The following is a 22,684-nucleotide window of genomic DNA, read 5'->3' as shown; positions in this document are numbered from 1 at the left end:
TCTCCTCAACCGTCTTGTGAGAATAGCACCAATGAATGGTAGGAGGGCAGAGCTGCTAATTCCCTACAAAGGATGACACAGGAATAAGAACCTTGTCCTACAGATCTTGGCTCCCGAGAGCAGAGCTGTTGATTTTGTCATGCTGCCAATTGGCTGGCCAGTCTAATAACATCCCCACTCTACTCATCCACCCCCATGTCTGTTAAAGGGCAGCAGTGAAAGGGCACTAGAAATTCTGCTGCCCGGAGACAGGAATAAGCTGTGCTGAGGAACTGTTCCCTCAATGCCACTCCCCATTTGGCATTTAATTGTAGTCTGGCCCTGCTCTGCTCCGGTGAGGGACGTTAAGCACAGAGCTAATATTGCAATGATAGGCCAAGCTGGACAATGGGAAAGATGCCATATGCACCTGCACCTCTCAGTGTGAACCTTTCCACAATCCTATTAATATGGGTTTGCAGCAGTCCGGCTCTCCTCCTACATCACGCACTGGAGGACAGCATATGCTTTGCAAGGACTGATGTCTATAAAGAATGACCTGGATATATACCTCACTCTAGTTGGTTCAAGAGGACGCCAAAACAGTATAACTGCCTCGCAAAGACACTTGCATCAGGACAATAAAGCCTCTTTTGCTTACTAAGTAACTTCACTGCCTCATACATTTAAAAAAATGTCAAATACTTAAAGGGTTTATTTACATTTTTTAAATGTAAACAGCAACAATCCATCCACTCCCTTCAAATGTGAGTGAAAAACGTGTTATGCTAACTACATTCAAGGTCACAAATATCAAATTTGATGGTTAACTGAGTAATAAAGGGGAAAAACCCTCCCAGTGATCAGCAGTGTTCTGATAAATTGGCTGTTTGGGTGACTAAGTAAAGAGGTGTCTGATCAGCAACAGCAGTGACGTTTTTTTTTTAGTACAGACACAAGCCTGCCAAACTACTAATGGGGCCACTGGACAATTGAGGTGCTAAAGAAACACTTAAGGAAGACCAGGCCATCGTGGAGAAGCTAAATTAATTCTTTGCATCAAGTCTTCACCACAGATGATATGAGGGAGATTTCCACACCTAAGCCATTCTTCTTAGATGACAAATTTAAGGTGTAAATAGAGGAGATTTTGGAAGAAATTGATCAATTAAACAGTAATAAGTCAGCAGAATCAGATGGTATCACCCAAGAATTGTGAAGGAACTCACACATGAAATTGCAGAACTACTAACTATGATATATAAGCTACTGCTTAAACAAGCCTCTGAACCAGATGACTGGCGTATAACTAATGTAATACTGATTTTTTAAAAAGGTTCCAGAAACAATCCTGGCAATTACAGGCTGGCAAGCCTAACTTCAATACCAACGAACTGGTTTTAACTATAGAAAAGAAGAGACTTATAAGACATCTATAAGAATACGATTTGTTGGGGAAGAGTAAACACGGCTTTTGTAAAGGGTATTATGATTTACCAGTTTATTACAATTCTTTGAGTGTGTCAACAAATATGGGTACAAGGGTGATCCCCTGGATACACCGTACTTGGCCTTTCAGAAAGCCTTTGACTCCATGCTCTGGGAGTCCTTAAGCCTCTGACTGCCAGATGCTGGGACTCGTCAACAGGGGATGGATCACTCAAAAATTGCCCTGTTCTGTTCATCCCCCCAAAGCATCTAGCACTAGCCACTGTCAGAGACAGGATACTGGGCCAGATCAACCATTGGTCTGACCCAGTATAGCCGTTCTTATGTTCTTAAGGTCCCTCATCCAAAGGCTCTTAAGCAAAGTAAGTAGTTACAGGGTAAGAAGGAAGGTTCTCACGGATCAGTAACTGGTTAAAAGATAGGAAACAAAGGGTAAGAATAAATGGTCAGTTTTTCACAGTGGAGAAGTTAAAATAACGGGGTCCATCAAGGATCTGTACTGGGATCAGTACAAGTTCAACACATTCATAAATGATCTGGAAAAAGTGATAAACAGTGAGGTGGCAAAGTTTGCAGATGATACAAAATTACTCAAGATAATGAAGTCCAAATCAGACTCCAAAGAGTTACAAACGGATCTCACAAAACTGGGTGACTGGGCAACAAAATGGCAGATGAAATTCTGTGTTGATAAGTTCAAAGTAATGCACATTGGAAAACACAATCTCAACTATAACTACAGAATGACGGGGTCTAAATTATCTGTTACTACTCAAAAAAAAAAAAAAAAAAAAAAGATCTTGCACCATTGTTGAAAGTTCTTTGAAAACACTCTCTCAATGTGCAGCGGCAATCAAAAAAGCTAACAGAACGTAAGGAACCATCAGGAAAGACTGAAAATATCATAATGCCCCTATATAAATACATGGTACGCCCACATTCTGAATACTGTGTGCAGATGTGGGCGCCCCATCTCAACAAAGATATATTGGAAAAGGTTCAGAAAAGGGCAACAAAAATGATTAGGGGTATGTAACGGCTTCCGTATGAGGAGAAATTAATAAAACTGGGACTTCTCAGCTGGAAAACAGAGACAACTAAGGCGGGATATGACAGAGGTCTATAGAATCATGACTGGCGTGGAGAAAGTAAAGAAGGAAGTGTTATTTATTCCTTCTCATAACACAAGAACTAGGGGTCACTAAATGAAATTAATAGGAAACAGATTTAAAACACACAAAAAGAAGTATTTTTTCACACAACGCACCGTCAACCTGTGGAACTCTTTGCCAGAGGATGTTGTGAAGGCCAAGGCTATAACAGGGTTCAAAAAAGAACTAGATAAATTCACGGCGTATAGATCCATCAATGGCTATCAGCCAGGATGGGCAGGGATGGTGTCCCTAGCCTCTGTTTACCGGAAGCTGGGAATGGGCGATGGGATGGATCACTTGATGACAACCTGTTTTGTTCATTCACTCTGTGGCACCTGGCATTGGGCACTGTTAGAAAACAGGATACTGGGCTAGATGGACCTTTGGTCTGACCCAGTATGGCTATTCCTATGTTCCTATGTAACACTGCGTGCAGTTCTGGTTGCCCCATCTCCAAAAAGATATACACCTCTACCCCAATATAATGCGACCCGATAGAACATGGTAAAGCAGCACTTTGGTGGGGTGGGGCTGCGCACTCTGGTGGATCAAAGCAAGTTTGATATAACGCGGTTTCACCTATAACCCAATAAGATTTTTTGGCTCCCCAAGGACAGCGTTATATCGGGGTAGAGGTGTATTAGAATTGGAAATAGTACACAAAAGGACAAAAAAATTATTAGGGGTATGGAACAACTTCCATATGAGGACAGATTAAAAAGACTGACTGGTTCATCTTAGAAAAGAGATTATGAAGGGGGGAATATGACTGAGGTTTATAAATTCAGGAATGGCAAGGAGAACATGAACAGGGAAGTGTTATTTATCCCTTCACATAATGCAAAAAACATGGTTCACCCAAATGAAGTCAATAGGGAGCAGGTTTAAAACAAACATAAGGAAATACTTCACACAATGTACAGTCAGTCAATCTGTAGTACTCAATGTTGGAGATGTTATGAAGGCCAAAACTATAGCTGGGTTCAAAAAAGAATTAGATAAGTTAATGGAGGACAGGTCCATCCAGGGCTACTAGCGAAGATGGTCAGGGACACAATCCCATTGTCTGGGTGCTCCTAAACGTCCCACTGCCTGAATCTGGGACTGGATGACAGGGGATGGATCACTCAAAAATTGCCCTGTTCTGTTCCTTCCCTCTGAAGCATCTGGCAGTGGCCACTGTCGGAAGACAGGATACTGGGCTAGATAGATCCTTGGTATGGCCATTCTTATGTTCTCTAAGAAATGAAGCACACACCCATACCCGCTGTTTCCTGCTGCTGGTTGGGAGGAGCATGGGACATTTTAAAAAGGAAGCTGCTCTCTCACTTTCTGTAGCATAGCGTATGGGAAGATTCTGCAAATGAAGATGTTCCTCTTCTGACCCAGCTTCCAACAGCTGACAATAACATGGAAAGGGAAGAGACAGAAGTTAGACACGGGTGCTGTGAATCCCACTGGCAAGTTGGACGCACCCTTTCCCAATGGCATAAATCTCCTGTTTCTAGCCCAGCAGGGATGCAACTTCGCACTGGGACAGGACTGAATATTTCTCATTGTGAGCCTTTATGTAATTTAGAAGGGAAATAAGGAAATATTTCACTGGCTAAGCACTTTAAAATAAATAAAAAGGTAGCAGCTTAAAGACGCTCAGAGGTTTGAGATCTTTTGTGGGAAATGGATTAGTAGACAGATGGAAAGTTTAAGAGTCATGGATGTCATTTGTCACATGAATTTGTAATTTATTTCATAGCCACCTTTCCCACGTAGGTGGTATGTATGTCTGAACATACGCATGCACTCACACACACTAACGTATTTGACTGGAAGAGAACATAAATCCTTTTGTTTTGCTCAACATGCTATTCTCTTACCTGAATTAGGAGAGATGTGTAAACTGCTCATGTCTTTGGACATGCCATTGGTTTTGGGACTGGAAATGGGGGCACAAGCTGATGTCGCTCGAGGTGGCCTCTTTCCTGGCACTTTCACAGTAGTTCTCAAAAGGTCGATTTCTTTTCCATGAACGTTCTGCATATAGTCCTGAAGAGAAACAAACCAATAAGAAACAATTAAAAAGGTACAAGAAACCTAGAAGTTAGAATAGTATATTAAGAAGCGGAGACTAAAAGTGGGCAAAGCTTTTCATAATTCTTGTTTATCAAACACATAAATGCACCAAGAGGACAGATCCTAATGCAGAAAGAGGTTGGTTAGTGGCTTGAATAGAAACAACCACCTGTTTACCAGGATTCCACAGCACAGCAATTACACTCCTCTTCTTTATACCCATACAGGGGCCTTTGCGTCTGTTCTCCAAAGAGAATTCTTTTACAGAATTCTCTAAAAGTATGTGGAGTGACCAGTGTAATAGTATTGTCATGTAGACTTAGCCAGATTAATAGCTACTACATCTGGAGCTACCAGATATTTCAAGAATAGGGCCAAAAATTAAGTGGTTAGTATGCTAGTGGTACAAAATGGCATGTACAAAAAACAGAGTTGCATATTTCTGAGTTCAATTACATAGGTAACTATGCAAGTAAAATGGCTTGAAACTATCCTATAGCGTTCTCTTTTTTAAAATTCTTAGTTGCCAGGCTAACATTTATTTTTGTGATAATGACGATGTTCTCTTCAGGGCTGTTTCCCATTAGGTAACTGACACAATTCCATAATGTTGGGATGAGGAAGGATGAATTAAAGGCAGAAGGATTAAAATAGTTTGGCACGTAGGCCTGTTATAGGTCCAAATCACTGCAACTCTTATATGGCTACAATTTGGTAGATTATTTCTTTTCCATAAACATCACTTCACCTTTGACACTGCAATACACATTTTACAATATGAAATACACATTCTGTTTAAAACATGCTGAACTCTGCTAGTGGGGCAATACTTATTTTCTGGTAGACTTATCCAATTTGATAAAAAAATTATATCAGCTTTCTTCAGGTTGTTTGCAAATGCAGTGAATATCTACATGGTATAAAAGGGAAATTGGAACAGTTCACTGGAGGTATTAGAGTGCAGAGTGACACCGAAAATTAAGTATCAGAGGGGTAGCCAAAAATTTAAAAAAAAAGTCCCTTCACTAGTTTCTGGATACAGTACAAGATGAAAAGAATAGCTCCCCTTATAAAACATCAACTTAGTCTAACTTTCTTGTTCAAAGCCAATTCTTCACAAATTAAAATACAATAAGAGGAACGTAATTGAGCATTTATTGCTTATGGGCTCTAAAATGAGGCTAATCAGAGAGTGACTAAACCTCAGCATGCACTCTTTTAATAGACACATTTTATTTAACATACAATAACTGATGTATTCCATTGAAATTCTGCTAATGGAGAAGTTTAAAGTCTTCTCCACAAATTCTGGAACTGGAGAGAGTAAACAAATCACCTTTAACCCTCAGTTTTGGAAATGTCTCAGGCATACAATAAGTTGCCTTAAATAGAGAAGGAATCAGGTTTGAAAGTGAGGTATAAACTTACTGAAGAAAGGGTAAATGAATGTTGGGAAGCAGGGAATAAATATACTGTAACTATTATTTTACTATTAAACAAAGGTGCCCAAACAAAACAGAAGCTCCATAGCACTAAATGACAGTTTAGATTATTGTTTTCTATGGATGTATTGAATACACATGACAAAGACCCTTTCATTCTGTGCTGGGTGCTTAACAATAATCCTGTATACTTCCCCGCAGAGGGAGTTGCTCCTAGCCCTGCATCCACCCATCTTAGATCTGTACTTGAGAAATTAAAGTTACAACTACAAAATAATGCAGCATGTTCAGAAGTGTGATGTATAGTTTGATCAGATTAGAACAGACGAGGGTCTCGCTGTCATCTGGAATATGCTGTGTTAAAGAGAAGAGAGCAAGTCTGATTTTGATATGCAAATGTTACAGATGTAACTCCCCTAGATGTTAGTTGTAGAAAATGCTGATCTGAGAAAAAAGGGGAAAAAACCCTTTAACAAGGCCTGAGGGTAATTCAAAGCCAAGTACTTTTAAACAGCACTTAACAAGTCCCTAGAGCCTACTCAACAGCGGGCCACCCCAGAAGTGTCATCTTCTGCCCCTCAACAGCTTGAAAACTAGTAATTGCAAATCCATTTGCATTTTTCTTCTCAAGTTGTCCATGTTCATCATTCAGCAATGTGAAAAAAACAAGCACCAGAGCAAAGGGAACCCTCCCCAAATGCGTCAATAACAAGATAACGGAGTGCCTGAACCCCCCCCCCCCAGCACTCCTGCTCTTACACCTTTGCCATCGCTTGTTTTTCACATCTCACTCCTAATTATGTTGCATCTATTGCCATACACTTAATTAGCTGCATTAATGTGATTTCTTTTCACATAGTCAAGCAATTAAGAGCTATGATTGAGTTTCATTCAATTAGCCTCAACAAACATGCTAATTGATGTCCCAGATGCAAATGAGGTGCAATGAGAGAAACCTGCTAGCAATCGAGAGTTGTGTCAGAGACACAGCTCTCAGCTTGCTGACAGAAGCATAGTTTAACATGGCGACCACCTTCTGTGGAGCTGCCTTTCGAGGAAGGGAGATAAGCCATTAATGCCTCAGTGTACCAAACAGATCCCTACAGGAATAATGTGCAGCACTGAACCAAATCAATGTCGTCTCCAATTCTCACAGCAATGGCTGGTAGCCGCACTGCAAGTGGGGAAAACGAGAGGCACTTTACTAGGATTTGGTAGGCGTTACTACCACATTATAACTACCACGTACACAACTTCTTTATCTAAAAAATTGTTTTAAAAAGTGTTCATCTAATCTCCGAGCTTATGAAATACTACATAGGTAATGGCCTACAGTTATCAGTAACTGGCGACTTCATCTTAGTCAGCTGTGGGGCATGCTGGTACTTGAAGTTAAGCCTAGAACACATCAATCAATCAATAATCCCTAAAAATACACTCACCATATTGATTCTCATTGCTTTTCATCCTGAGGCAAAACCTTTAGCAGTTTGCTCTAATATAGCGCCACTGAGTGTTATTTTCACTACTCAAGGCAAGTGACTATTATCTATAAGACTTAATTAATTACTAAAATATCTGTGATTGCCATAGAAAGGACAAATACTTGTGGAAGCAACAAAATGTTATTTGATAACACCTCAAAATGAATTGCCCATAGTGAAAAGACATGATATGCAATAATACAGCTTTCTTTTCAGAAAAACCGTAAATGGAAATATAATTAAGTTAAACAATGAAATGGATGGAAGCTGTTTAGGCAAACACACTGACTGACTAAAGAGATAGATATGACTTGCCTTTCTAAATAGGCCTTGTCTTGAGAATATTTAGTAATGGCATTTAAGGATGTTCCTTACTGACTGGAACAATAATTGCAATGAAAACATTACCCAACTGTTGGTATACATTCAGGTGGGCTTCAGTTTTTTAAAATCACTCACACACACAAATTCAGTGAACTCAGATGTTCAATTATCACACATTCATTCCAAAGAGAATTAGAATCCTCTTTTATTTAAAAAAAATTCTAAAAAACTGCTATGAAGAATTCTTCAACAAAACCACTATTCATGTCATGGACACACACAATCTTGTCTAGAGGGGAAAAAAATCAAACTTTAATTTTCAAGACTTAAGAAAGGAACCACAAAAATGTTCCTCCATATCATAACATTGGGCACAGTAGTTTAATTTCTTCTCTACACTACTGTCTGCACATGAATATGCCTTTATTTCAGCACCCCTTCAAATAAGAAAAAATCAGAACGTAGCTCCACCCGGTTCAGAGGACTGTACAATGCTCTCTTAAAACACAGACACAGTTTATTTTAAAGGCAGAACTATAGGACCATGCTCATTCCTGCTCTATGTTCCCTCCATTTGCATGTTGCCTGTCTGGACTCTACACTCCTTGGCACAAGAACTATATTTTTAATATGATTTAAGTGCATAGTACACTACATTGTGGAGGAAACACAGATAAACAAATTACCACAGTTATCAGCTGCATTTCACTTTTTCTTCTCCCAAACCTAATTTATTATGCAAGAACACTCTCCATGCGTCTGTGGCTACACTACATTTAAACAGTTACGCCTGCAAGCACCCAGCCACTTTTGTTTCTACAACCTGACTAATAAGCTAAGAACAGCTAGTGAAATGTTACAAACTAATAAAATATGCAAACTGAATTTTTAGATACCGAATACCATAAACTTACTTCAGGTTTAAAATCCACCATATCTCCCGTGCATTGCTCCTTGTGGTTAAACAACACTTGTGCAAAGTAGGTGTAAAATACTACCATTCCCATTACTTTGCACAGCTGTAAATAACTATACAAACAGCAAAATAGTATAACCCACACACCTCCTGGGTGTGGTGTTCTGTTCCATCTAGTGGCATCGAGACCACTTAGAGAAAATGAGTCTGCTCTACAGCCCTAGCTAACAGCGAGTTGGCTTTTTAATTCATGAGGTAAAGGCTCATTCACTAAGCTTCAGAGGTCCCAGGTTCAATCCTGCCTGCTGACGACCGGGGTCGATCAGTGTTACAGAAGCAGAGACTGAGCTTGAGTATTGCAGAGCAAGCGAGACCTTTAAAAGAGAATGAAATGATTAAGTAGGTAGCTATGGACCATGGGAGCCTAAGTAGGAGAGTTCTGCACTGCTTTATGTGATATACAAAAATGAGTCTGACTCAGAGTCTTGCTGCCAAAGCAGACCAGGACTGGGAGACACTGTGCCTTGTACTGTTGCTACCGGACAGTTCTTAAATTACAGTAAAAGGTCCAATGTTGCAGTGTGGTCCTCCTTGCATAGAAACCATATCATTTCTTTCCCTGGGAGGCCTCGGGGGGGGGGGGGGGGGGGAGAGATTCTTAGGACTCCCTCTGGTTGCATTTGGATGGACTATAGTTGGAGCAGCCCTTCTCCACAATCCTTCCCCTCATACAATAGAATACACATACTGTTTACCATGATTAAGGCCCTACTGAATTCACGGTCCATTTTGGTAAGTTTAATGGTTACAGGATTTTAAAAATCTTAAATTTAATAGTTTCAGATATTTAAATGACTGTGTTGTAACTGTGGGGGTCCCAGCCCAAAAGGAGTGTGTGTGTGTGTGGGGGGGGGGTATAAGACTATTGTAGGGAGGTTGCAATATTGCCACCCTTACCTCTGCACTGCTGCTTGTGACAGCACTGCCTTCAGAACTGGGCCCCCAGCCACGAAGTGCAGCGCTTCCTGAAGCTGGCAGAGGTTCACTGAGGCGAGTATGACCTGGCGTGGGAGCAGCCCATACTGGGAAAGAGGAAGTCCAATCCCTGCTCGGGCAGAACTAGCAGCTGAAGCCTGGTGCATTGCAGGAGCCCCAAGCTAGGATGCTCCCAGCCCTGCCCCTCCCGACTCTGGGCCTGGCGCTCAGGTTTAAAGGGGTCCGTGGCTGGCTGTGTGTGTCCGTCTGTCTGTCTGTCTGTGGGGAGGGGTGACCACAGCAGCCCCCTAACCACACCCTGTGCAGTTGCCCAAAGTGCCCATCCAAAAGGCCAGCCCTGCCCCCCACAAAGTGACAACCTCTCCATACCATGCCACCCTCACTTCTGCTTTGTTGCCCAGCAGCCCCCGCTCTGTGCCCATCAAGCTCTAAAGGCAGTGCAGAAGTAAGGGTGGCAATACCACACACCCTGCTGCAATTGGCAGATTTCACTGTCCGTGATGCATTTTTCATAGCTGTGAATTTGGTAGGGCCCTAACCATGATAGCTGTTTGGCTGAGTACACTCTTCTTTCATACTCAACACCAACACACTCATCACAAGGTTGCTGTGTGTCACAAAATCAATGTGCCTAAACCTAATCTAACCTCTCACTTCTCAGAAAGTCCTGGAAAAAACTGGTTCCTCAAATTTTAATTTCCTCTTTTGCATTCCCTTCATTTTTCTATCCCCCATTGATAACTTACTCTAAGGTAATAAAATACAGAATTTAACTCGCAGAGTGTTGGTTTTTTCCAGTTAAATATTAAGCAGTGCCTGAATATTTCTGCAGTCCTCCAAGTGTTAACAGCCAGAAAAAAAACACACTTTCCATTCTGTGACTTGTGTTGAGACAATCTAACAGCTCCCGTTTCCCATGCTAGAAACTGGTTAAGATACAGGGCAAGTAGTTAGGAGTTCTACTCCCACTACAGTTTTTGGTTTGCTGGTGCTGGGCCAGATATTTGATATATGTACATTAGGTTCCCTGTCAGCAGATAGGAGACCCTGCTTGTCTATCATATAGAGATGTTTGTGAGGCTCTCTGCATTAAGGCTGGTATATCACTTCCTGATCCGTAGGTGAAAAATGCTCCAGAAGTATTAAAACAGGAAGCCTGTGTTTGTATCTCAGGATGGCATCTTGGAAGTTTTTGGACAGAGGAAGTTAAAATCAGGATGGCACATTTTAGAGGACAATACTGACTTAGGGAGCCATGAATGGTAACCTGCAAAGCTATTGTTCATCTTCAGGAACAACTGCTTTGTCAGAAGCGGGTGCGAGACGTGGACTGGTAAATGCTGAAGCCGTACTTTTGTGTGTACATGGCAGTCAGACATTTTTATTGCAAAATGCCGTCTGGAAAAGATGCAAAACAAAATTGCTAAACTGCAAAAGAAAAAAAAATTAGGGGGAAAAACAAAAGGCCCCCTTCCCTTTGCTTATTGAGTTCAAAGGCATAACATGCAGCACCCTGCAGCAAATGGGAAGCTACACTAATTTTAAAGCCATAAAACGCTATAAAGTGCCCTGCGGGGCAGGACTACACTGAAGCTAGTTGCACCTAAATAAGACATGGTTCATTTACTTCGCAGCTTAGCCTAATGTAATCATCAGCGGATTTCTAGCCTAGAGTTGTAACAGGCAAATAGCCGATACTGCGGAGGCGACACTCCCAGCCATAGAGGGGGCCTCAGCTAGATTGCTGTTGATTAGAAAATTTTTCAGTTTTGACAAGCACTTAATGAACATAAATCGCACCTTGATTGGTTTTCATTTGGGGCCACAGGCACACCTGAGAAAAAACAACAATCTCCAACCCCACTTCCCCCATTCTTTGCAGAGACCTCAGCAAAAACCTACAGTCATGTTGTGATAAACATTTTCTTATGTGGCTCATAAGTTTCTGTGCAAGCAGCAGTGAAAGAACATTTTCCCTAAACGCCTTCCTACACAGAAATATGGACATTACATCCTTTAACATCTTAGTACACTGTGATTTCTTAAAAGGTACTACAAAGCTACCTCCCCAGAAAACAACACTGGGGGACAATTAGTCATTTTAAAATGTGTGTGTCAGTCTGTTCTGGAAAACACTCTGATCAACCCAAAGCTCCTCCTGGGTCTTGGTAACAAGAAGGTCATCTTGTTTCCTTACTATTAATATTGGGAACTGAGACCCTGAAGTTAAAGGAATAAAAAACCAAAAGCCATTCACTGTGTCTATGCTACAATATTAATCAGATCAATTGGTGCTCGGGGAGGGAGGGGTTAGGAAGAGTCGTTCGATGTATAACACCAGATCTCAAACATACAGAATGTTGAATTGTTCATAGTTTGCACATTTTCATGGAAATCTGAACAGGTTATTCTGTGTCTGCCCCTCACTCCCCCCTGCTCTCACTAGATCATAGCAAGAACAGATCTAACATTTAGTAAACACTAGATCATAATTTGTCTATCACAAATAATTTATGTAACATTTATGTCTATACTGGTTAGTGCTACTAGAAATGGAGCTTTATTTTCATAAAGCAGCTCCTAATAAACCAATCCCTGGCCTTTTGCTATTTACATTGCAGCTTTTTCAAGTAACCAAACACTTCCAGACCTGTCTGTTTTGACAATGAGCTTCACTCTTTCCTGAGATCTCTTACATACTGCACATTTACACTGTTTGGCAAGGAATAGTTGCATGTGCATTGCAGTACCCTACACTAATTACATGTGATAAATCTTGTGTCATATGCTCAGAAACAAATGGATTCCAAGCTAAATATGCTTTATATATTCACAGGTCACTTAATGCACAAACAAGGAGAATCTCTACCCGGTTGTGGGACTAGTTACATAGAAACAACAGGAATAATCAGTCTTCATTACCCTAAGCACAGATTGCTTAAGTGGGAGTCTTCTATGGTACCACTTACTGACCATTATATAGGACACTGAGAACTCCACATTTCATTATGCCCATGACTTGCCATGATTTTTCACTTGGCATAGCAGGTGCAGTGGTGATTTCATTTAGGGCTATACTCAGTTTGAAGGGACACTGTTAAGGTTGTTAGGATTTAAAATTTACTTACCTCAACAGTTTCCCCACATTGCAAGCCTTACCTTAAGGGTGGCAGCGATGTATTTAGGGTTGTTTTTTTTTTAAACTAATCCTTACTGCAGCACTATTTCAAGGAAACAAAGCAGCCTATTTCCCAGTAAACAACACACTGCATGGATGATCTCCTGTAGTGGTCCCCTCTGGCGTGCTACCAATCCCTTTGTTTCCCATATGAGCACACATGCTATCACACACAATATATGTATTAGTTGAAAACACACAGAGGTGATCTGTGATATCCCATATTATCATGGCATAAGGTGGTAAACAGACTAATTATTTTTTCTGAAGAGGTTACCACGTAGTTTCTACAAAATAATAGTAGTGATGTATCAAAGTATGACAGAATTAAGAAATGAAGCCCAGAGAAATTGTAACAAAATGACATCATAAAGCAGTATACTAGTCTAGAAAAGGTTTTAGGACAGAAGCTATTAAACTTGTTCACAATTATTTGTGTGTGGAATATATATGGTATCAATACATCAAATATGCAGCAAGGATTAGACACAACACAGTACATCTTTCATGCCTGTTTTTCCATGTATTCCAATGTTTCATATATATTAACTGATAAAAAATAACTATAACAGAAATTTGAGCCACCATAATTTTGTCTAACATATCTTACCCCTAAAATCACTCTGTCGACTTCCCTTTCCCAGGGTCTGCCCTGAATGCAAAAGGTTTGAAAGAGCATATCTGCATCCTAATTGATACATAGCAATATGAAATCATAAACAAAGCTATCTTTGGGTCAATTCCCAGACCTATTTAATGTGACCCGATTTTATGATTACTTTTGCCCTTCCAAGAAAGGTATTAAAGAAGAGATTTCAGATTTTACAAATATCTAGAGTTGTATTTTCATATGAAGCAAACTATTTTTTATTAACTACAATCATCAGGGAAAGCGTGGGTAGTTTGTTAATCCAACATACTTATACATACCTTGGGGCTGGGAAACAGTTCAAGGGGAAACTCACTTTTTGGAGCAAGAGAAGAGCCAGACAAAGATGTTTGCACAAATTTATTCATATACTCAGTTGTGCAACACAGCATTTAACTACTACAATTAAGGTGACTGGGCAACAAGTGTGAATAAACTGGACAGGGTGGGGGGTAATAGGCACCTATATAAGACAATGCTCCAAATATCGGGACTGTCCCTATAAAATCGGGACATCTGGTCACCCTAGCTACGATAGGCAGACTGCAAGAACACATTGTTGCCAGACCCCATACTTACAAAAATCATTTGTCAGGTCCCCCAAAATCATGAAATTGGCCTAAAAACAATAATATATTCTGGGTTCTTTTTGGCCACTGAATTTTTGAAGTTCCCATTTTCAAGCTTTTCTGCAGAAGCCTGAAGTCAAGGAATTTATTTTTAACATGAGAATCCCAGCTTTATTTAATCATATGTCTTGAGGAGCTAAGGCTTTAAGAAAACAGCACTCAATATAATGAGACGGGAGAACATGGCTGGAGTTGGCTACAGTGCTAGATGCTCATGTCACATTTCAACAGTTTTTTACATGGATCATCATTTAAACTCTGAGTGGGTCCTAGAAGATCAGTCCGTGCCTGTAGAATTTCACAAGCCGAGGTATTGTTATGGTAGTTTTAGGCTGTCTCCAAAGAAAGTGAGTGTCATTACAATATAGTGGAGCAGATGTGTGTGAAGCCAAACAACTCCTGGCCATGCTGAAGTTTCACACACCACTATTGCAACATGATTACTTTGTCTGATGATGGAAAAACCATTCCTAAGGTCTTTATCATTAAGCCAACATGAACTATGCTTCTATGAATGATGCAATGAGCTCATTTCTCCTTCAGTTAGCACTGTTTGTAAGAAAATGGATTTCCAGAGTTGTGGATACCACCTAGTGATTTCCCAGGCCAAACTTATTTAGATGAGTCTCATCTGGATACAGAATAACAATTTTTTTTTAAGTCAGTTCTGCAGCACCACCAGAATCCCAACAACCTTTGTGAAGGTCATTTGAACAGAGTCTATCCCAAATGGGAGAAAGATGAAATAGAAGCATTGCTCTTATGTCTCGGACCTCAGAACATTATGATAAAAACACCCAGCCTTCATACAGCACTTTTCATCTGTAAATTTCAAAGCACTTTACAAAGGAGGTTGGTACCAGTACCCCTATTTTAAGGAAGGGGAAATGGAAACACAGAGAGATGAGATGACTTGCCCTAGGTCACCCAGAAGGCCTATGAGTGAGCCAGGAACAGAACCCATGTCTCCACAGTCCCAGTGCACTATCCCCTAGGCCAAACTGCCTCCATACAATGCTGTTTTCTGTACACAGTCAAACTATTCTCTTGGATATGTACCCAAGATATATAGATGCTAGATGGCCAGCTGGCTTTTATAAGGACAGTCAGCACGATTTTTCTCTCATTCTCGGTTATTTTGGAAGACAGTGAAATAAGAATAAAGCCTTGGGAACTTTTTCCTAGAAGGAAGTTATTAAATGGTTTCAAGTTCCCACAGGCATCATGAGGAAGAGGAGACCCTTCCTTTAGAGAAATGTTGGAACTTACCACCTTTCGCATGGTGGGAGACAGCAGAATTGTTGGAACACTTTTGAACCCACTGTGTCTAAGACCAATGGTGAGCCATGCATGCTGGAACTAGATGATCTTCCCCCACTTCATCCTTATTCTGAGATGAGATGAACCTTTGGAATGGAACCCTTGGAGCTTTTTTTCTGCTCTAGAAAAGTTTAGGCTTTGGTTTTCTGCTTGGGAATCTCAGGATCTGTCTGCATGGGGACACTCAGGAAAGACCATTTGAATCAAGTGGATTCAGCAACCTAAAGCAAATTAAGACAACTTTAATTCTGCATGAGTATGTCCACATAGGAGTTTAATGCAGTTTAAATAATCCACTTTAAATGTACACCTTTTATTAATTCAAATGAATTTTACTGAGTGTCTCCATGGAGGCAAGACCAAACAATAGCTTTGAGTATCAAGAAAAGTAGATAAGAACTGAAATCTTGGGAATACGACACAGGGAGCATCTCCTTAGCAATCTTGAGCGTAGTCTTCAGAAATTCTCAAAATAAGCTGTATTTCTTGAACTACAAAGACCATTCGGAGCTTTGATGAAAGGCAGTTTCCTAGGAGATCCATATAACCAGGATAAGGATAAAACTCTCCCTTCTCGAAGTCTACCATGGAGCTGTGTACCGATGTAACAAACACAAATATAGAAACAAACTGATTCACATATAAAACAAATTATAATCCCCTCAGGAAAAAGTTATGTTTTCATCTCTCTTTATTAGAAGTGGGGAAGTGAACAATTGAAGTGGATCCTGGGGCAAAGTATTTTACATGAAGGACAACCAAAGCTAAAGTTGTGTCATCTGCTGACCTGTGGCATGCTGGTAAAAAACCCCAAAAGACACCCAAGATGGGTGTCAAAATAAGTATTCATCAGGATGACGCTAAGTTAAAGAAGCTTCAAACACAAACTTGTCCTTCACCATTAAAATAGCACTACCCAGCAAGTATCCTAGCGAATATACACAGGGAGCCCTGATGCACGGCACTATGCCATTAGGAACCAAGAGATGACTAGACAAACTTTCGTGGGTCCCTTTGTGAAGGCAAGACAGACATGTAAGATGAATAGGTAGACACAGTGAACTGTGAAACCTGCAGGTCAAAGTTTTCTCTCATTATCCCCTCCATTTTTCTATCAAGGTAGTCCCTTAGGCACACTAAGGGAAGGGCAGGTTTAAGGTTCTTGGAAAAAAACTGTCGGCAGCAAGTCCTGAAAATGTAGGTTGCTTATGTATATAGTTTCTCCTTCCTTAAGAAAAGGAAAATGCATTTAGTGATTGTGAAAAGTGTCAGGCTGACAGCATTAACAAATGAAGTTACTTATTTAGCTAACAAAGTATAGCTCAAGCTGCCCTGCCATTGTCTCTCAACTCTTCTGGAGGCACCACCTCTAGAACTCAGATGCTAGTTCACTTTCCACACCCTTGTGATATTTTGTTTCTCTGTCTAGACTGCTTACAGTGTGTCAGTTTTGATACCGGTTTATGTGATATAGACTTTTCATGCGGAAATGGTCCAAGACCACTGAGTAATTTCTCATAGACTGCTGAACATATCTGATAGTAAGGATCTGTGATCATTATGACCTTAGATCTGATACAAAGCAATGTTGCCAAACACATTGTCAGTGCTCAAAGAATAGATCAAATATTTTAATGAGTTTTGTCCCTGCAACTTTTGCATCAACACAAATTGCAGTACAGAGGGATTGAAATTGCCTTTTCATTTATTTCTCCCCCATATACCCTCCCCATCCCCACTATTCCCAAAAGGGTTGCCAAGTGCTACACATTAGGGAACCACAACTCCAGAGCTCTGAAGAAGAGGTTACTCATCTTATACAGTAACCGAATTTCTTCAAGAGGTGCCCCCCTGTGAGTGCTCCAGCTCAGGTGTCAGTACATCCCTGTGCCTTTGCTCGGAGAGTTTTAGTAGCAGTGCCCATACAGGTTGCACATGTGTGGTACTGGTGTCACGGCGTCACTGATACCTCATCTAGCATGCATGTGACCCGAACCTCAGTTCCTTCTTTACTGTAAAGTCCTATTGCACACTCCAACTTAGAGGGGAAGAGGATGGGTAGTGAAGCACCCACAGGGGAACACATCTCGAAGAACCTCAGTTACTGCACAAGGTGAATAACCTTTTCTTCTTCTAGTGATGTCCCTGTGGGTGCTCCACTTCAGATGACTGTAGAGGACAGTGTGCCCTCCTGGGGATGGAAGGGGCTTCGGAGTTGGTTGTTGGAGGATAACATTGCTAATTCTAGCCGTGCATCTGATTCTGGACCTTGTGCTATTGCGTAGTGTTTTGCAGATGATGTTATTGATCTGGTAGAATGTGATCTGGTCCCCTATGGGGATTGTATGTCCTTTAATTGGTAGCATGGGCAAATGCACCCGGAAATCCATTTTGATAGTGTCTGTGCTGACATAGAGGATCCTTTAGAACCTTGCACGATAGAAACAAAGAGTTTCAGGGATTTTCTAAATGGTATGGTTCTATCCAGGTAGAATGCTAAAGCTCGTCTAACATTCAAGACGTGCTGTGTAGCTTCATGTACATTCTCATGTGGTTAGGGAAAGAATGTGTGTAGATGTATTGGTTGATTTAAATGGAAGGAAGAGGATATCTTGGGGGTGAATTTTGGATGGATTCTTAATGCAACTTAGTCTTTAAAAAAGATAGCATGTGGTGAGTCTGACATGAGAGCCCCTATTCCTCTCTCACACGTCGAGCCAATGTGATTGCCATTAAAAATGCGATTTCCATTGATAGGCACATTAAGGAGCAAGTCACCAAGGGTTTGAATGGGGTTCTGGTGAGACCTTTTAAATCCAAATTAAGGTCCCATGGTGGTGCAGATGGGCATACTTTTGGGTAGATTTGTGGGCCCTAAAGGAATCATTTGGTGACTGGATGGGTGAACAGCATTGCCTCATGGATTTTTTGATGAAAGACAGCGATAGCAGCAAGGTGTACATTGCTTGAATTTATGGAGATGCCAGAGGTTTTTAATTTGAGAATGTAATTTAGTGTCAGTGGAAGGGGTGCTGACACAGCGGTGATTTGTTAGGCATTGCACCATTTAGAGAATCTCTTCCATTTCTGTAGGTAAGTCTTACTAGTAATAGACTTTCTACTATGTAGCAGCACTTACCTGATCTGTTCCAAGCAGGCTAATTCATCATGAGTGAACCATAGAGGAGCCATGCTTTCAGAAGGAGCATCTCTAGGTTTGAGTGGTGAACTTGACCCTTGTGTTGTGTTAGCAGGTCTGTCTAAAGCAGAAGGGTGATTGGAGCACATGCTGCCCTCTGCGCTATGTATGGATACCACGGCTGTCTGGGCCTTGTGGGAGCTGTCTTGCTTTGGTTGGTCCTTATATTGTGTATCATTTTCAATAACAGTGGTACGGGTGGGAATGCGTACAGGAGAGATGTGTCCCATTTGATTAGGAATGATTCCCCCATCCATCAGATTCCCAGATCTGCTCTCGAGCAGAATTGCAGGCATTTGCGGTTTCGAGTTATCGTGAAGAGGTCTATAGCTGGGACACCCAATTGCTGGAATATGTTCTCCAGTATCATCTTGTTTATCTCCTATTCGTGATCATGGGGAAATTGACTGCTAAGTTTGTCCACAGTGGTGTTCTGACATCTGGGCAGGCAGGAGGCAGAGATGATGATACTATGTTGGACATACCAATTCCAGAATTTCATGGCTTCTGTGTACAGTGAGTGTGATTGGGCACCTCTCTGCCTATTTATATAGAACATGCTAACAATGTTGTTGGTCATACTCATATGTTCTGGTTCCTTAGCAGCAGTGGGAAATGGAGGCAAGCACTGTGAACTGTGTGCAGTTTTAACAGATTTATGTGTAGGTGCGTTTCATTGGGGGACCACTGTCCTTGAATCGTGAGATGTTGCATGTGTGCTCCCCACCCTATAGGAAGGCATCTGATGTGAGCATCTGTGACAGTGGTTCCTGTGTGAATGGAATCCTTGAGCACACGATGTTGGGTTGCATCCACCATCTTAGGGATTCCTTGACTTTGGGTGCCATTATTAGTCATTTGTTTAGGCCACGTTTGTTTGGCCTGTAGACAGTTCCGAGCCATCCTTGAAGGCATTGCATATGTAAATGTGCATGTTTCACCACGAATGTGCATGCTGCCATGTGACCCAAAAGTCGGGAGACGTGAAGGCTCATATATGTGGGCTGCTCATTACTACAGATATCAGCTTGGTCATTGGGTCGAATCTGTTTATTGGTAGGGACACTTTTGCTTCCACTGAATCGAGCTAAGCCATGATAAATTCTAAGGCTGACTTTTTCTGGTTTATTTATAGACCTAGACTCTAGAAAAAGTCTATTGTCTGTTGGGTAGTCTGGATGGTGACTATTCAAGTGGGCGACTTCCGAAGACAGTCGTCCAAGTAAGGGAATATTATTATCTCTTGTTTTCTTAAGTGTACTGCTACTACCGTGAGAATTTTGGGAAAGATTTGAGGTGCCAAGGGTGATAGATAGGCCATAAGGTAAGACTTTGTATTGATAGTGGTCTGTGCCTAAGGTAAATCTTAGGAACCGCCTGTGATCAGGGTGTACTATAGTATGAAAATAAGCATCTTAGTTGTCAAGAGCTGAAAACCAGTCCCCCGGTTCCAATGCCGGTATTATCATTGTTAACAGGACCATTCTGAATCGTCATTTTTTATGAATTTACTGAGTTTTCTGAGATCCAGTATAGGTCTCCATCCCATTTTTCTTCAGTTTTAAGAAGTAGTGGGAACAGAAACCCTTCCCTCTGCTGAGTGGGAACCACTTCCACTGCACCTAGTTGTAGAAGGTGATCTACCTCTTGTCGTAGTAGGTGGTCTGAGTGGGTACCTGAAGCGGGACGGGGATAGGGTGTGGGTAGCTGTATAGAAATGAAGGTTATAAAATAGCCCGTATGGATGATTTCTATGGTCCATTTGTCCATGGTGATGGAAGACCACTACAGGTAGAAAGGGAGGAGATAATCCCCAAATAGATTGGGTTGTTGGCACTGTAATGTGAGAGAGGTCCTTCAGACCATTGACCAAGTCTTCAAATTTGCTGTTCGGAAGAAGGAGTTTGGGTTGCCGCAGGTGGTAAGGGTCTGAGTCTTTGCGGTCTCTGTTTTTGTTGCTCTTATTGGTGCTGATGTTGTTGCGGGTAGGGTGAACATCTGTTTCTTTGTATAATTAATAACTATTTTGTTTCTGGTGTGTAAATGCCTAAGATGCGGAGTGTTGCCTGCAAATCTTTCATGGTGTGTAACACCTCGCTGGTTTGACTGTGAATGGGAGGTCTTCAATAGTAGCCTGCATTTTCTGGGGGAACCCTTAAGAGTTCAACCATGAAGCCATCACATGACCAACGTGGGAGCAGTAGATCTTGCTGCAGTGTCTGCTATGTCTAGGGACAACTGTAGGGCCATCCTCGCTATCATTTGCCCCTCAGAAACCATGCTTTAAAATTCTCTCTTTATTAGCAATATTCCTGAGGAAGAAAGTCCATGACTTTACCATAGCTTCGGTGGTTATATTTGGCAAGTAGTGCTGCATAGTTTGCCACTCTGAACTGGAGTGTGGAGGAGGAACAGACTGCGGCCAAATAGGTCCAACCTCTAGCCATTCTTATCGCTGGGTGTTGACCTATAATGTAGTGCTTCCCGCTCTGGGTGGCGGCCTCCACAACAAGTGAGTTTGGTGCTGGATTGGTGAATAAGAAATGTTTCCTTTGAGGGGACAGAGTACTTTTTGTCAGCCCTCTTACAGTTTGGTGGTATAGTGGCTGGAGTTTTGGCAGGTTCCATCAGCGCCCCATTTATTGGGAGCACTATCTTAGATGAGGAGGATGTTTGCAAGATGTTAAGTAGTTTGTGTTGGGCCTCCAGCACCTCTTAAAGAGGTATTTTCAATTTCTCAGCCACCCTTTTGAACAAATCCTAGAAACGGCTGAAATCATCGGTGATTGTTGGGGGCGGGGGCATTATTGCCTCATCTGGAGAGCATGAGGTGTTATAATGTTAGGTGAAGTGTCTGGTGCCATACTTTCCTCCTGTTCCTCTGCGGTTTCCTCTCTTGGTTCAATTGTTCTAGTTTCCGATAGGGGAGGTGGGGATTTAATGCCCTCCTGATGTGGACTGAGGGTTCTGCTGTAGTGTCTTCTGTAAGGTCCCCACAGGTTCCAGTAAGGCCAGTGAGTGGGGAGTGGCATGGGGGGACCCATCCAGGGGTGTCCACACCATAGTGGTGCCTTCTGTCCCTATGTGAACCTTGCTCATAGGGGTCCAGGTATCACAGACGTTCTGACTGGAGAGGAATGGTGAGATGAGAACACCCCTTCTTCTTTATCATCCTCCTTACTTGAAATGGGGAGAGGGCTACCAATGATAGAGGTTGTTCCTTTACTGCATGCACTAGGGAGCAGTCGCTGCCCAGAAGAGGGGACTCTGGTGTAGGTGAGACAAGGTGGTCTTTCTGGTGCAGAAATAGGCATGGTGCCTGGGTCTTCAGTGTTGACAAGGTGGGTGCCAATTGCTTCACTGATGTAGCAGTTAGCACCACTGCCGCTGCTGTGGTCTTTGTCAGAGCTGTTGATATCATGGGAGGTGGTATAATTGGCAGAGTGACTGACGGTTCTGACTCCTTCAGTGTCGTCGACGGTGCCGTGGTGGAGGAGGTAGGCTTGCTGCCCCTTGAGTCCACACTGGAGAGCTGGGATTCGGCAGAGGCAACTGCACGGGCGGTGCTGGAGATTCCTGGAGCCTCGTAAGTGCTGAGCTGCAGTGTGGTCAGCAGCACCGAGGAGAGTGACCTGGTTGGAGGCCACTTCCTCTTGATCTGCTCTCTACAAGATGAAGAGGATGCTCATTTCCTTGCAGCTTTTTTGGAAGAATGAGACCTTGCTAGAGAAATGTCTGGTGATCTGTGCTGGGAGGGGTTTCCTGCCCTGGGTCAGAGGTTGGTTGTACAGACTTCTCCATCAAAAAGGGTTTCAGGCTCAGGTCTCTATCTCTATAAGCCCTGGCTTTGAGCTTGCTACAATGGGCACATTTCTGAGCAGTGTGTGTTGCCCCC

General features: G+C 41.9%; 1 protein-coding gene across 1 annotated transcript in view; it reads right to left on the bottom strand.

Annotated features, from left to right (window-relative positions):
• The window catches only part of AGAP1 (ArfGAP with GTPase domain, ankyrin repeat and PH domain 1), a 653,532-nt gene that overhangs the window by 192,521 nt on the left and 438,327 nt on the right, over nucleotides 1-22,684 (bottom strand). The window contains 1 exon segment of the mRNA XM_030579564.1: nucleotides 4,457-4,625. Within this exon segment, the coding sequence (XP_030435424.1) occupies nucleotides 4,457-4,625 (169 nt within the window).

The sequence above is a fragment of the Gopherus evgoodei genome, chromosome 11 (genome assembly GCF_007399415.2).
Source record: "Gopherus evgoodei ecotype Sinaloan lineage chromosome 11, rGopEvg1_v1.p, whole genome shotgun sequence".
Classification (NCBI taxonomy): domain Eukaryota; kingdom Metazoa; phylum Chordata; order Testudines; family Testudinidae; genus Gopherus; species Gopherus evgoodei.
Note: the sequence above shows the minus strand (reverse complement) of the source record. Positions and strands in the feature narration are given on the sequence as shown.